Source organism: Chelonia mydas, chromosome 1 (assembly GCF_015237465.2).
Source record: "Chelonia mydas isolate rCheMyd1 chromosome 1, rCheMyd1.pri.v2, whole genome shotgun sequence".
NCBI lineage: Eukaryota > Metazoa > Chordata > Testudines > Cheloniidae > Chelonia > Chelonia mydas.
The window spans coordinates 148,332,279-148,348,022 of record NC_057849.1 but is presented as its reverse complement, the minus strand read 5'-3'; the positions used below and the strand labels follow the sequence as shown (position 1 = coordinate 148,348,022).

Sequence of the window (15,744 nt, the reverse complement as noted above, 5' to 3'; positions counted from 1 at the left end):
CATCAGCACTGCTGACCGGGCTGTTAAAAGTTCAGTTGGCAGTTCAGCGGGGCTAAGGCGGGCTCCCTGTCTGCCCTGGCTCTGCGCGGCTCCCGGAAGCTGCCGATGTGTTCCTGCAGCCCCTAGGTGCAGGGGCGATCGGGGAAGCTCCGCATGCTTCCCCTACCCTGAGCGCCGGCTCTGCAGCACCCATTGGCTGGGAACCATGGCCAATGAGAGCTGTGGGGGGCGGTGCTTGTGGGCGTGGTGCCACCCCTGTGCCTAGGAGAAGGGCCGGACATGCTGGCCGTTTTTGAGAGCCGTGGGGAGCCAGGGCAGGCAGGGACCCTGCCTTAGCTCTGCTGTGCCGCCGACTGGGAACCGCCTGAGGTAAGTGCCACCTGGCTGGAGCCTGTACCCTGAACTCCCTCCCAGCCCCAGGTCAGAACCCTCTCCTGCACCCAAACTCCTTCCCAGAGCCTGCACCTTCTCCTTCACCCCAACCCCTGTCGCAGCCCTGAGCCGCCTCCTTCATCCAAACTCCTTCCTGGAGCCAGCACCCCCTCCTGCACACCCCCCTCCCCCGCATCCAAACTCCCTCCTGGAGCCCTCACCCCAACCCCTTCCCACAGCCAAACTCCTTCCTGGAACCCGCACGCCCTCCCACACCTCAACCCCCTGCCCCACCCAGATCCCCCTTCTGGACTGTGAACCCCTCATTTCTGGCCCCACCCCAAAGCCGGCCCACCCAGCCGGAGCCCTCACCCCCTCCTGCACCTCAACCCCCAGCCCACTGAAAGTGAGTGAGGGTGGGGGAGAGCAAGCGACTGAGGAAGGGGGGTGGAGTGAGGTGGGGGTGGAGCCTCAGGGAAGGGGCAGGGCAGAGGGTGGGGCACAGGTGTTTGGTTTTGTGCGATTAGAAAGTTGGCAGCCCTAATCTGCAGTCATGCAGTTTGCTGAACTTGAGGGTAGCAAGCACAGTTTCAGTGTCCTGCGGATGTTTTGTTACCAGAAATCATATGTAGGCTAGTGAGCTGTTTCATCGGGAAGGAAAGCAAACTGCACAGCCAAGGACTTTAAGGCCCTTTCTTCAGTGTACAGTTAGTTGTTTATATCAAAAGACATAATCAACACAAAATAAAATGACTCAACTGAAAAATAGTGGTCACAATCCCCAGAGGCTTTTCCGTGCCTCAACTAGCCGTGAGGAAAGAGAGGACGCACTCAGTGATTTCTGTTTTTTGGGGTTCCTTTTAGCAAGTTTCTAGCTCTCATAAGTGTGGAGAAAAGCTTGAAAGAAAAGTGAAGTGAGTGCACCCTAAAGGCTCAGAAACCAGAAGACAAATAAAAAGAACCCAGTATTTATTATGTCTTAAAAAAAAAAATCTTATTTTTGAGGTTTAAGAGTTGACTTCTCAATGCTTGGATTTGGCAATACTGTACCCTTTCTCTGTGATCCTTGTGGGCCCAGCAGGGATAGGCAGCGATCCCTTAACTCTTTCAGGACAGCTACTTTACCTTGTCACACCATGTTATGTACTAGCCACCCTCTGGACCAGTAGTTCTCCCACCTGTTTACCATTGTGGGCCACATACGCAGCTCTCTCTGTTTATGTGGGCCGCATCCGAACAATGTATGTATAGTACCCATGTGTCTTTTTTTTTTTTTTTTTAAAGGTTTTGTGTTTGTTTACACGACAGCGATATGATTCAAACCAATATAGTACCTTTCATTTGAACACTGGCAAATGTCTGCCATGGAGCATTTTAAATTGACATGGTTACCTGTCAAAATTAATTAATTTTATTTTAAGGGTGGCATGGCATTGTGTATTGCCACCCTCACTTCCACGCTGCTCCATGGGGTTGTGGCTGGGCTGAGCACCCAGAGAGCCTGGCTGTGGAGCCTGCCTGCAGAGATGGGGAGCCCTGCCCGGTGGGGGTGCCCCCCCCCCCCCAGCCAGGGACTGTCCCTCATACACTGAGCCCCCCCATGCATCCAGCCCACTAGCCAGGGACTGTCCCCCCTGCACTGAGCCACACATGCACCCCTTCCCCCAGCCAGGGACTGTCCCTCATGCACCCAGCTCCCCCACCCAGGGACTGCAGTTAATGCTTTGTCGTAAATCATACATCTTTTGCTTTCTTTACTGTGGCATTGGAGAAGAGAAATTACTGTATTAAATAAAAAGTAATGCCATAGTGATAAATATATACATCTTCTTTGGTGAATAGCAAAATCTGCATAAAGTAAGAACTACTAAAAAATAAAGAAGCTAATAATAGGTGTGTCAAACTTTTAGTAGCCAAAAAGTGAAGCAAATACTACTTGAATTCTCCATCATTACAGAAAATTAATATTTAGTGATTTAAAAATAATAGATGGGGCTCAAAGAAACGCCAGTTCACTATTTAAAAAATTTTTTTTAGTCATTGATTGGACTTCTAAAGTACTTCTCCTTGTCCACACAGGACCAAGTCTGACACCCTTCTGTGTTAATCTGAAATAGGAAGAGAGTATTGTTCTCTCTTTTTATAGCATTAGTGTTATAAAGTAAAGACATGAGTCTGATTTTTAGCCTGACCTAAACTTGACTTCCCTTTTGTCGACTGACGAGTTGATGGGTGCAAAATTAATGTCACATAAATTTGTATCCCTCTATGGGGGGAAGTCATAATCAAGTAAACATTTACATTATATTAATTGTGGTTGCAATTTGTAGACACTGAAAGGGAGGACAGGTTTTAAATGAAAGGGAGAATCTGTCAGTTTAAGAACGTTATTTATAGCTGTGTCGGTCCCAGGGTATTGGAGAGAGAGACAAGGTGGGTGAGGTAATATCTTTTATTGGACCAGCTTCTGTTGGTGAAAGAGACAAGCTTTTGAGCTTACACAGAGCCCTTTTTCAGGTGTTAAGAATGTGTAAAGTGGAAATAAAGTTTTAATGAAAAGTTTCAGAAATATTTTAAGATGCTCTCTAAATTTTTCGATTTTCTCCTACAGTACTGCAGCCACCACTTGAGTTCTCCACTTCAGAGCTGGTATTTCAGTCAAGAAGCATACATTTAGATATTGCTGATGAAAGTCTGAGCACTCAGGTAAATAAACACACATGTTTTTGACTATTCTCAGCCTAATCTTTTACTTTACTGTGACTGTAAAAGGGGTGTGTGTGTGTGTGTGTGTGTAAGAACACACAATGTAACTTAAACAACTACATAACATTTTTCTAGTGTGTGTGCTGATGGATTTCAAAGTGTTTTTATCATTGTTTTGTACTACTGTGAGTTTCATTTTGGACTCTAAAAATTATGACTTTTGCTCAGTTTCTGGGTTAGACTTGATTTTACCCTGATTCATGAACTAAATTCTGCACACCATGGGACACTGTCTACCACAATGCATGAGCAGTAGGTGACTTCCAAAGATGTCCAGTGATGGTGCGTAGTGTTATCATGTCTGAGCTTGTACTTGAAGATTTTGTGCAGTATATTTTATGCAGACAGTTGTTAATTCATGACATACTCTTAATTTTACAAGCATGAGTTTTTCTTCTTGAAAAAGCCTTTGCAGATCCCCAATCTGGCAATCACATTGTTGTGCTTCATGATTGTAGGAGTATGCTAGCACAGCTTAGCTTTTGGGTAGCATGCTCACATTGATTATTTTGTGGAAGTTCTCTGGCTTGTGATACACGGGAGATCAGACTAGATGATCACAACGGACACTGTGACCTTGGAATCTTCTGACCTTGGAATCTCTGAAGCTACAGATCCAAAGTACCAACAGTGGTTTAGAAAGGTTAACCTTTCCCCCTTTATTTTCTTCAGTTCCTTTCTTTCTGCTGGTGACAGTGGTGTTGGAATTATTTCCCTCATCCTTCATTGCATAGTTACTATTTTCCTTGACATTTTTGGTTAAATCAGTAGTTATTTTAGTTCTTGTTTTTATGTAACAATTTGTTAGTTTTTTGTAATGGTATTGTTAGGACCCTTTATTTTTGGATCCAGAGAAGCATTCATAGTTTAAAAGTTGTCCTTCATTCCATAATAAAATGTCTGACATGACTGTCACACCAGGTGCTTAAAATGTATAGGAGAAGAAATAATCTTTTCTAGTTGTTCAAGATCAATTCTTCACCTTTAAATTTTCCCTGCCATGGGGGGGAGGTGGGGAGGAAACAAGGATGCTAGATCAGAGCCCATATAGTCACTTTAATCTGCATAAGTATTGGAGGATATATACTATATAGCCTAAGTTAAAGTTTCCTCACGAAGCCTCTTGAAAGTGTCCTTCTGGAATCATGAAAGAGATGAGCTACATTCTCTTTAATGATCTGTTTAAGATACCTGGGAAGTCAGGAGATCCGCTAGAAGACCATGAACTTCTCTATGTGAAGGAAAGGAGTACTTGTGGCACCTTAGAGACTAACAAATGTATTTGAGCATAAGCTCTCATGAGCTACAGCTCACTAACACGGCTGCTACTCTGAAACCTGTCATCTATGTGAAGGGTGATATTTCTTGAATGAATAAGTTAGAGGAGCTCTGTCTTTTTCACCAGCTGTCTCCTTGATCGTCTCTCTCTCCTACTGGTGACAGCATGGCCTTCCAGGAGATAATAGTGTGGGATAGTTTTAATATATGGAGTAGGCTTATACAGTACTACTTATATAGTAGTACTCCTAATATATGGAGTAGGCTTATGCAGCTTATAATGCATGTCTGGCTAAATCTTGACCCTCATGAATGTTAGTTCTTATAGCTTGCCTGCAAGGTCACATTTACCCTGCAGCTGGCAGTGTGCTTCCGAGCTTGTGTAGACAGTTGAGCACTAGCTCTGCTCGAGCAAGCACACTAAAAATAGCATCATAGCTGGAGGTAGATTGGGCAGTTCGTGGGCTAGCCACCCAAATCATACCCAGTAGGTCTGAGCAGGTTTATACTCGGATGGCTCAGGTGGAGGAAACATGCGTCTGTCTACCCGAGCTGGAAGCGTGCTCCCAGCTGCAGTGTAGAGGTACCCTGACAGGCAGGCTAAGAGGACGAACATTCATGAGGGTTAAGACTTAGCCAGACATGCATTATGAGCTACCTATAATGTATCTGAAGTTTTGTCTCATTCTCTACGGTCTGCTGTGACCATTCAGAGATATTACTGGCTCAGGACTTCAGACAAAAGTGCTGGAATTGCCTTTTTGAAGGCATGCAGCCTTTCCACTGTTAAAACCAGTGATCACTTGAGCAGACTCAGAGACTAATTTTTTGGCACAGTCTTTTCAGGGTTTTAGTCTGTCTTTAGGGTAGACATGCTCCTTCAGGTATGGGTAGTACCAGAAGCACTCAGGTGACTAAATTAGATATCCAATCTCAGGGTAAGCAAAGGTAGTTTCCAAGTGCCTTTCATTTTAAAGAGAGTCGGCTTAGGGAGGGGGCTTATCTTCTGTTCCTTTATCACAGAGGCTACTCTATACTCGGATGCAATGATGTTGGGATCTCAGTGGGCAGCCAGATGCCAGTATGTTTCAACACTATTGCCTTTTTGCATCCATCTCCTTCTGGAGATAACTTATCCCAGTTTCTTCCAATAAGGTTTTGGCTAGGGACCTGGATGTGTGCTGAAATGTATATAAAAGAGCTACAATTTTCAGTTCAATGGCGTGCCTTATACCCCAGCTCTTTCCATATATTCTCATGAGAAATTTTTGAGGGGTGAAGTCACAACCCTGCACCTGGGGACAGTATAGCAGATGAATGATTCTCTTTACTAGGGCAAAGTTTTTTATTCTTGCTATTTTGTCATTCCAGCAAAAGCAGTTGTTGGGTTTTTAAAACTGGCTCTAAACTTTTGCAATCTCAACAAGTTTTTCAACAGAAGAGTCAATATATGTAGTATCTTTGAGAACTGCAATGTCAGGTCTCTCTGTTAGTGTATTCAGTTCTTGCAACATTTCACCGGTACCAGTAGAAGTTCTCCTATTTGCATTTGCCTTGCCACTACTGCCATCATAAATGCAGTTAATCTACTTATCAGCACACTAGCCCAAGATTGATAGCCAACTTGCTATTACTCCAGGTTATTCTTATTACGTTGAAGAAATCAGTGTCATATTTGAGAAAATGGTTTTCCTTCCTGGGTAGGAAACATTGTTCTTTGTGAATGGTGAGTGGCTGGTAAGTGTGCTATCTGTGAACCATAAGGCATGCCTGTTTTCTTACCTTACAGATATAAACTGCATACTCTATTGCTCTCTAGAGCACTCTGTTGAACTTTGTCAACTGTTCTTTGTAGATAAAAAGTACAGCATACAACAGTAACTTGTTTTCAACAGGAAAAGCTTAATATTTAGTGATGTGAAAAATAACATAATGCTTATTGTGTTCTGTCATCTTACATCCTTGTTTACCTACCACTATTTACAGAAGTTTGACCTGAAGAATACCTCAAGGCAACAGGTGACATGGCAATTAGATCTTGATGGTGCAGGAAAAGCCATAGAAGATGGAATTTTTAAATTTAGTCTGTGTGCTGGAGTTCTTGATCCAGGACAAAAAACTAGTATCACCGTAGGCTTCTGCCCATGTAAGTATTTTTCTGAATTTGTCAACTTTTATATAAATGTTTGTTTGTTCAATTCTCCATTTCCAGAGGTGTATTTAAATCCCCTTTCACTGTGAATCAGCACATTTTCTTTGCTGAAATACATTTGAGGAGCTAATGTGTTCAGATAGCCAACTTTGGTAAAAACTGAAATAAAACTATAAACAGCCCCTTTTTTGAACTGCTAAGTTACATAGGTTGAAGCCAAGAAGATGATAAAAGTAGCATTTCCTATCTTTAAACTACTGAGTGCGACAGGATCTGTGATTGTGCCAATGGGAAAAAAAACCAACCCTGTTGAAGCTCAGAGAATGAAGAGTGCTGCAGTCTGGACAGCTCAGGAAAGGGGAATTGTTTGAAGCGTTTCTTCTGTCTGTATAGGATAGGATACCTGAGACCTTTTCTTGGGGAAAGCTTAAGGGGATAAGAAAAGATTCAAATTAATGGGTTGCTCTGTGAATTTGAGGGACTCTGGTTTCAGGCATTCATCTCACTCTAGGGCACTGTCTGAACATTGGCCGAGCAAAATATTTAGCTGCTCCTTTCCATTAACATATGAAACATTTCTAGGCAAATGACCCTGGAAAGCATATATTTCTCAGAGAAGCCAACGAGCTTTTCTGTAAGGCATTCAGTATCCTTAATCCTCGGTCATTAGAAACTTCTGCTATCCACATATCTTTGGGTTATGTGAAATAAGTTTCTAGTCTCTGTCCAGTTCCCAATGAACAGATGTCCACATCACAATAACCTCCACTATTGGCGCAAATTGGAAATCTTGTTGGTAGTGTGGATTAGAGAGGCCGAGGGCTGAATGGACATGAAAACTACCCATCCAGGAGCAGAGGCAGTCCTTCCAGGTTGTGAATGAGGCTCATTAGGTGGGTGTAGAAGACACTTGCACAGTTGCTGCCTATATTGCACTTGTTCTGTGGATAAAATAATTCCTACGCTCTTCTGTGTTATCAGTCCTGCATCTTTAATGAGAGCTTATTTTAAGTGAAGTAAAAACTTAAAACTCTCTATGTGGACTAAGGGGAATTTGTTTTTTTTTTTTTTCTAACTAGCCAGAATATAGAAATAAAATGCAGTTTCTCTCTTCAGAAGACTTAAAGTTGGGACATTCATATATTTGTGAACAGTCCTAATTGATTTAGTAAAGTAGATTTTGTGTATAAAAGGTAAAACATATCCCTACCAAAATTCAGGAGGAGACTCTGAAGTTTATAGTCACCTGGAAACTCTAGAACAGGAAGTAATCACTGTGACAGAAATTGCAATCACATGTAATACTTTTGGGGATCATATTGTATTAAGTCAGGGGTTCCCAAACTTGGTTCATGGCTTGTTCAGGGTAAGCCCCTGGCGGGCCGTGAGACGCTTTGTTTACCTGAGCGTCCGCAGGTACGGCCGCTCGCAGCTCCCAGTAGCCGCGGTTTGCCGTTCCCGGCCAATGGGAGCTGCGGGAAGCGGTGCCCTGTAACTGTATTTATTTTACAGATTTTCTCCTTTCTGAGCCATCTACTTTATGTTATGTACCCTGTTCCTGTTGTCATTCAAATAACAGAAAAATCACAAAATAGAGGGCTGTAACTTTGCTTCCTAGAGAGGCAGTTTTAATACACACACACTGAGAGATTGTCTATGTCTACACTAATGAATGATGATGATAAAATAATCAGCCCAAGACTACAATACGAAACCATAAAATTTTTCATTTGTTTTTTATTCTGAGAAAAATGTTATTTTATGGTCTTATTCCATGGTCTTGTATTTCTAGACTGAGCGGGGAAAATAGATTAACAGAGGAAGAGAATTTGAATGACTGAACTGGCATGTGATTAAATCAGCAAGGTTTGATTTTAGGGATGATCAAGGCAGTATTATTCTTGCTAAGACAAGCTAAAATAAATTGAAGAGAAGAATATTTTTAATGATATTTACAAATATAAGGCCGTTCTTCCCAAGCTGTGACCTTTGAATGATTGGTGGACTGCAGAGGGGTGGGTGGACATACATTTCTTTCTTTCCTGTTAGTTTCCAGCTGCCACATTTCATTAAGGACTGTTATGTAATATTAGGAAAGCATTTAGATCACATAAGCAATTGTTGTAGAAGCTTCAAGGGTATCATGACTGTGAATGCAAGGAGTGGTCATTCACACGATAACCTCTCCATTAATATATGATCTATGCAATGAAAAAGCCACTTGTATAAAATAGTATTGTTATGAAGATTACTAAACCAACTAATAAAATACAAATACAAAACAATATTGTGAGTTAGTGAGTAAAGTGTGTGTGTGTGTGTGTGTGTGTGTGTGTAAAATATACTGTATCTGTATATATTCATGCATAGTCAGCAAGGATTATTGATCAACACTTTTTTTATTTAAAGTTGTTTACATTTTACTATGTGCAAGTCTTATGTTTACATGAGCAATAAGAGCATTCTAAAAATCAATTGACTTCATAATTCCATATTTTAAATATTATTCCACTGTTTGTAGTCTGCCTGTATATTGTGCATTCTGTGAAACAATATTTAATCTTTCTTAAAATAGAATAATAAATACAGCAAAACCCACATGGAAGACTTTAACTTAATAGCCTATTAAGGAGCATGCTTTGCCTTTTACCTACAGAGGTTTATTCTGTAGAATTGCAGCATGTTTGAGTGGACAAACTTGATTAACAAGCCCTAGTGTTTATTGTTAAAGTATACATTGCACTGGTTTGTTTCAACACACCACTGTGTTTGTAGTAGTAATAATAATACCTAGCTCGTAGAGCACTTTTCATTAGTAGATCTCAAGGTAATACAAAATGAAGAGTTTCTGCCTGTGACAGGATGTGGTGCTAAAGTATTTTTATGGCACTAAATTTAACTTAAAGCTAACAGATAAATGGCTCACACAAGGTGTGGTAATGTAACAGGTTTCCTTATTGTGATGGAAGTGGCTAAGTTCAACAGAAATGCTTAAGAACTGAATATATATTTACCTGAAATGATCCTATATTACTGTATAATCTATAAGGCATTAACTAATGCATGAAAGGGATAGAATATGTTACTGTATCATGTCATCCTGTATAATAATTGTAATTCTTTAAAGAAAAGTAAGTTTTAATAGATCCATGTCTTGGTTTTCATTACTGAGTCATAAAATTCACAATTGGATTAGCAACTTTTAAAAGAATTAAAAACACTAGGGAGGTTCGCTGATTATATGACTGAAGGGTGCAGATGGATGTCACAGCCTCTAACTTCTAGTTTCTTTTTTCTGCTACAGCAGGAAGTTGAATACTTGTACTCTATAACAGTTTTTATGGGGAAAATGATTGGTTTAGTATTGATTTTTCTTTTTCTAGGGCATAGCCTTGAGATAACTTGATACCTCCCCTCCCTGCCTCAGGAATCTGTGTATTTAATGGAGCATATTCTTTTTCTGTTGACATTCATTTCTGTTCAAGATCCATATGCTGCAATTATACAACATTTCATCAAAAATCTACATTCATAAAACATTTAAAGTTGCAAAGCTAAGCGCTCAGACATGATGAAACTACTTTTAGTGTTGCACATGAAACTTTAATTCTCCCTCCATTAGAATACACAGTATATGACCATCTTTTCATTCAGCGTGTACAGCACCTAGCATAGGGGTCCTGATCCATGACTAGGACTCCTAGATGCTGTGGTAATATAAATAACAAATAATAGAAATGAAAAAACAAATACTATGTAATCATGTAACTAAATATCGTATTGTAATATATACACACAAAAGGCAGAATTAAGGTTGCACATAACTGATCTCATTATTGCAGAATATTGTTATGCAATGTTTGTGTTGTCATTTTCAGATTTTGATTGCTTATCCGTGAAAACTTCATGTTTTCTGAGTATTGTGATGGAATATAATTGTTCAATTACTTCGTTTCCATTTAAAATAGAAATGTAATGTCAATAACAAAAAACAACCCCCTGCCCCTAAAACAAAAACCTGCTCTAGCTAAGGCACATGTCCTTCACTTAAACATCCAGTCATTTGCTGCAGCTGTGCAGTGCTCAGTGCTAGCCAGGAGAGTGCTTCGTGTTGGGCTGGTCCTCTGGTGCAGATTAGCTCAGCTGCTTTGAAAATGAGGCCACATCTACTTCGGGTCCTAAATACAGATTTAGGAGTGCAATTTTCAAATGGGCCTAAATTACCTGGGGGCACACATCCCTTTTGAAAAGCACATAGTAGGAGCCTAATTTTTAGGCTCAAAGATTGAAAATTTTGGCTATACTATGGAATGGATTATTGGAAGTCCATGCCTGATAGGCTGGAGGTGTTGGTTTGGGAGGAAAAGTCTGATGGTATATTGTGGGAGAAGGTGAATGACTGTATGGCTGTGCTTTGAATAGGGTAAGAGTGTGGATAGAGGAAAGGTTGGCTGCCTATTGTAGAAATGAAGGAGGTTGATAGGCTGGTTTAAAGTAGAAGGGAAGAGTTGTAGGGCATTGGGATAGCCTGGCTTTAGGTCAGCAGAGATTCAGAAGACATGGTGATTTGATTGTGTAAGAAGAGAGGGGATTGGGAGTAAAAAGCTTCTAATATGGCTTATTTTGCATTGATAGTTATGGCTTAAAGTGGTCTTGCTTTCTTCCCACCATTCTTTGGGGGCTAAAAATAGAAGATAGGAATAATAATTTAGGCAGGTTTGCCACACATCCTGAAATTTTCTTTCAACTGTTTGATCCTGTGCCATGATGATATATGTGAAGTTTTTGCATTTTTATGTGATGTTAAAGTACCATAAATTGATGCAATGATATGATATTGAAGATTCAGGTATTGAAACATTCTGTCCCAACATTATAACATGATACAGGTTTTTGAGTATTCCCCTCCCGCCCAAGTCACGTCTTACTGTAGACCCATAAAATCTGAAAGATGGCCCGATACAGTTGCACTGTTGTATGCACACACTTGAGGTGCTTTGTGAGGCCGCCAAACACATCAAATGCAGGTATTTCTGCATAACTTCACCTTAGAAACTGTTGCAACATTAATAGAACTTTATTTTTTTCTTTGTAGGTGGTATAATACTTAACCACCCATCTGGGTATTTGGACGCTCTGGGTAGTTGGACTGGGGAAATCCAGCTAGAGCCAAGGTCAAAATTCCTACTTCACCTATTGGATTTGCAATGTTTAAGAACCAGACAGCTAGGGGTTAAGTATCTGCATGAGTGGACACAGCTGGATCTTGTGGGGGGAAAAAAACATGGCCCAGCTAACAGATATAAAAGGAAGAAGCAGAAAGGAATAACTGGGGGGAGGAGGGAAGCATGTACTCAAGCTGATAAAAAATTGTGGTATTCTGCTAAAACCTCCCCAGAAATGGAAAGGCTTTTGATGGGGACCCAGCAAAGCAAAGACTTTGTATTTCCCCGGCTATAAATAGGTTCAGGGATGGTCTGTACTGCGACCTACTGCTGTTGTTGGTGAGGGAGTGCCTGGACTGTGACAACTTGCTTAACAGTGTTATCATAGAATCATAGAATCATAGAATATCAGGGTTGGAAGGGACCCCAGAAGGTCATCTAGTCCAACCCCCTGCTCGAAGCAGGACCAATTCCCAGTTAAATCATCCCAGCCAGGGCTTTGTCAAGCCTGACCTTAAAAACCTCTAAGGAAGGAGATTCTACCACCTCCCTAGGTAACGCATTCCAGTGTTTCACCACCCTCTTAGTGAAAAAGTTTTTCCTAATATCCAATCTAAACCTCCCCCATTGCAACTTGAGACCATTACTCCTCGTTCTGTCATCTGCTACCATTGAGAACAGTCTAGAGCCATCCTCTTTGGAACCCCCTTTCAGGTAGTTGAAAGCAGCTATCAAATCCCCCCTCATTCTTCTCTTCTGAAGACTAAACAATCCCAGTTCCCTCAGCCTCTCCTCATAAGTCATGTGCTCTAGACCCCTAATCATTTTTGTTGCCCTTCGCTGGACTCTCTCCAATTTATCCACATCCTTCTTGTAGTGTGGGGCCCAAAACTGGACACAGTACTCCAGATGAGGCCTCACCAGTGTCGAATAGAGGGGAACGATCACGTCCCTCGATCTGCTCGCTATGCCCCTACTTATACATCCCAAAATGCCATTGGCCTTCTTGGCAACAAGGGCACACTGCTGACTCATATCCAGCTTCTCGTCCACTGTCACCCCTAGGTCCTTTTCCGCAGAACTGCTGCTTAGCCATTCGGTCCCTAGTCTGTAGCGGTGCATGGGATTCTTCCATCCTAAGTGCAGGACCCTGCACTTATCCTTATTGAACCTCATCAGATTTCTTTTGGCCCAATCCTCCAATTTGTCTAGGTCCTTCTGTATCCTATCCCTCCCCTCCAGCTTATCTACCACTCCTCCCAGTTTAGTATCATCCGCAAATTTGCTGAGAGTGCAATCCACACCATCCTCCAGATCATTTATGAAGATATTGAACAAAACCGGCCCCAGGACCGACCCCTGGGGCACTCCACTTGACACCGGCTGCCAACTAGACATGGAGCCATTGATCACTACCCGTTGAGCCCGACAATCTAGCCAGCTTTCTACCCACCTTATAGTGCATTCATCCAGCCCATACTTCCTTAACTTGCTGACAAGAATACTGTGGGAGACCGTGTCAAAAGCTTTGCTAAAGTCAAGAAACAATACATCCACTGCTTTCCCTTCATCCACAGAACCAGTAATCTCATCATAAAAGGCGATTAGATTAGTCAGGCATGACCTTCCCTTGGTGAATCCATGCTGACTGTTCCTGATCACTTTCCTCTCCTCTAAGTGCTTCAGGATTGATTCTTTGAGGACCTGCTCCATGATTTTTCCAGGGACTGAGGTGAGGCTGACTGGCCTGTAGTTCCCAGGATCCTCCTTCTTCCCTTTTTTAAAGATTGGCACTACATTAGCCTTTTTCCAGTCATCCGGGACTTCCCCCGTTCGCCACGAGTTTTCAAAGATAATGGCCAAGGGCTCTGCAATCACAGCCGCCAATTCCTTCAGCACTCTCGGATGCAACTCGTCCGGCCCCATGGACTTGTGCACGTCCAGCTTTTCTAAATAGTCCCTAACCACCTCTATCTCCACAGAGGGCTGGCCATCTCTTCCCCCTTTTGTGATGCCCAGCGCAGCAGTCTGGGAGCTGACCTTGTTAGTGAAAACAGAGGCAAAAAAAGCATTGAGTACATTAGCTTTTTCCACATCCTCTGTCACTAGGTTGCCTCCCTCATTCAGTAAGGGGCCCACACTTTCCTTGGCTTTCTTCTTGTTGCCAACATACCTGAAGAAACCCTTCTTGTTACTCTTGACATCTCTTGCTAGCTGCAGCTCCAGGTGCGATTTGGCCCTCCTGATATCTTTCCTACATGCCCGAGCAATATTTTTATACTCTTCCCTGGTCATATGTCCAACCTTCCACTTCTTGTAAGCTTCTTTTTTATGTTTAAGATCCGCTAGGATTTCACCATTAAGCCAAGCTCATCGCCTGCCATATTTACTATTCTTTCGACTCATCGGGATGGTTTGTCGTTTGCACTCTGTTTAAATCATAACTTTGCTTTTTATTTTGGTACTGAAACCCTACAGACTTTCATCCTCAAGTCTGTAGCTGCTTTGCGGAAAGCAGCAGCTTGCACTGAAGTGCTTCTGACTGTACTAGCAGAGCCTTTGTAACTGGAAAGCTGCCTGCTGGGCTTGAGGTTGATATGACTTCAGCAAAAACAAGTGGAGCTGTGTTTAACTTTTATGCTTCTGGGGACTCATTTTTTTTTCTCGTTGGAGTTGTTACTTTGAGAAGTTGAAGTCGTCTTTTTGTTCCTAATAGTTTTATGAAAATTTTTGTTTCTGTTGAAGGTATGTCTTTTTCAAATCCAAAGGACACTTTTTCAGCCAGGCAGTTAAAAAGACACTTACAGTGCAGTTAAAGCTGGTTCAGTGCAGACAGATGTTTTATTTAAAGCCATTAGACTTTGGCTGGCATTTTCAAAGTGGCACAAGGGAGTTAATTTCAATGGGATTTGTGATCTGAAGTTCCTTAGGCCCCTTTGAAAATCCCAGCATATGATGTTCTACTGCAGTTAAGGTAGTGTTATAAATACTGTCAATGGGCACTGATTGTGCCTTGTTATAGTTAAAGCTGACTTCTTGTTAGAGTGAATTTGAAACTGAATTTATCTTTGAATTTAAACTACATAAGATTCAATGCAACTGAAACTTCACATACTTCACATTTTCGAGTTTATGGGAAGTTTGGGGCAATTAAGACCAACTGCTGCATTGAAATGAATTTTCCAGATTTTTTGTTCACTTTTCAAAGAATGTACTAGTGCTTTTTTTTTTTTTTTTAACTTCTCCTGAAATGTTCTTTTAAAAGTGCCTTGCTTTAAGTTTTCAGGGGGTTGTGAGTAGGATTGGAGAAAATACTTCAACGGATAAGCCTAAGAATACAAAACACCCAGGTGTATGTGTAAACACAGATATATTTAAAAATAACTCCTATTATATAAACATGTTTTGTTAAGTGTATATAATATCCACTTTGGGTTCATAATACATCTGTTTGTGTGGTTTATGTAAAAACACTAGTTTGCGTGCTTTGCAAAGTATGCATGGCCCCACAAGTGGTGGCTGGGATAGAATGGCTGGCAAGAAACCACAACGGTTTGATCTCAGAAATGTAGATGAGGGAAAGCCACTTGGGGCCACTTTTTTCCCATCCTTGTGTTAAGTAGACATATAAAAATCAATGGAACTATTTAAGGAATAAGGCTCTGGTTTAGGTAAACATCCTCTTCAGGAAAGTAAGGAGATCAATGCCAGTAGGCAGCTAAATTCTCCCGAACAACCTTAAGTTTGACACCATGATGCCCACATGGAGAACCATCAGAAACTCAGACACCTGCTTAAGGAGGGAACTTTATAAATGGGCTTTTCCTGAAACCGATGACTGAAATAAGTGTGTGGCTACATCTTTACAAAAGGATTTATCTTTGTTTGCATTGGTAGTATGCATTTGGAGTATTTTTCTTGGATAGTTTGTTTCCTGTTTTTGGTTCTGCAGGATCAGAAAGGAAACTCTTTCTCTTTAAAATTTCAGTGTTTCTGTGGTGCTGCCTCTTG

The 15,744-nt window shown here is 41.5% G+C and overlaps 1 protein-coding gene across 2 annotated transcripts in view; it reads left to right on the top strand.

Annotated features, from left to right (window-relative positions):
• The window catches only part of CFAP47 (cilia and flagella associated protein 47), a 642,446-nt gene that overhangs the window by 83,123 nt on the left and 543,579 nt on the right, over positions 1-15,744 (top strand). For both annotated transcript variants that reach the window (XM_037902107.2, XM_043538024.1), the window contains exons 23-24: positions 2,984-3,078; positions 6,403-6,562. In XM_037902107.2, coding sequence (XP_037758035.1) covers positions 2,984-3,078; positions 6,403-6,562 — 255 coding nt within the window. The remainder of the gene's footprint in view (positions 1-2,983; positions 3,079-6,402; positions 6,563-15,744) is intronic.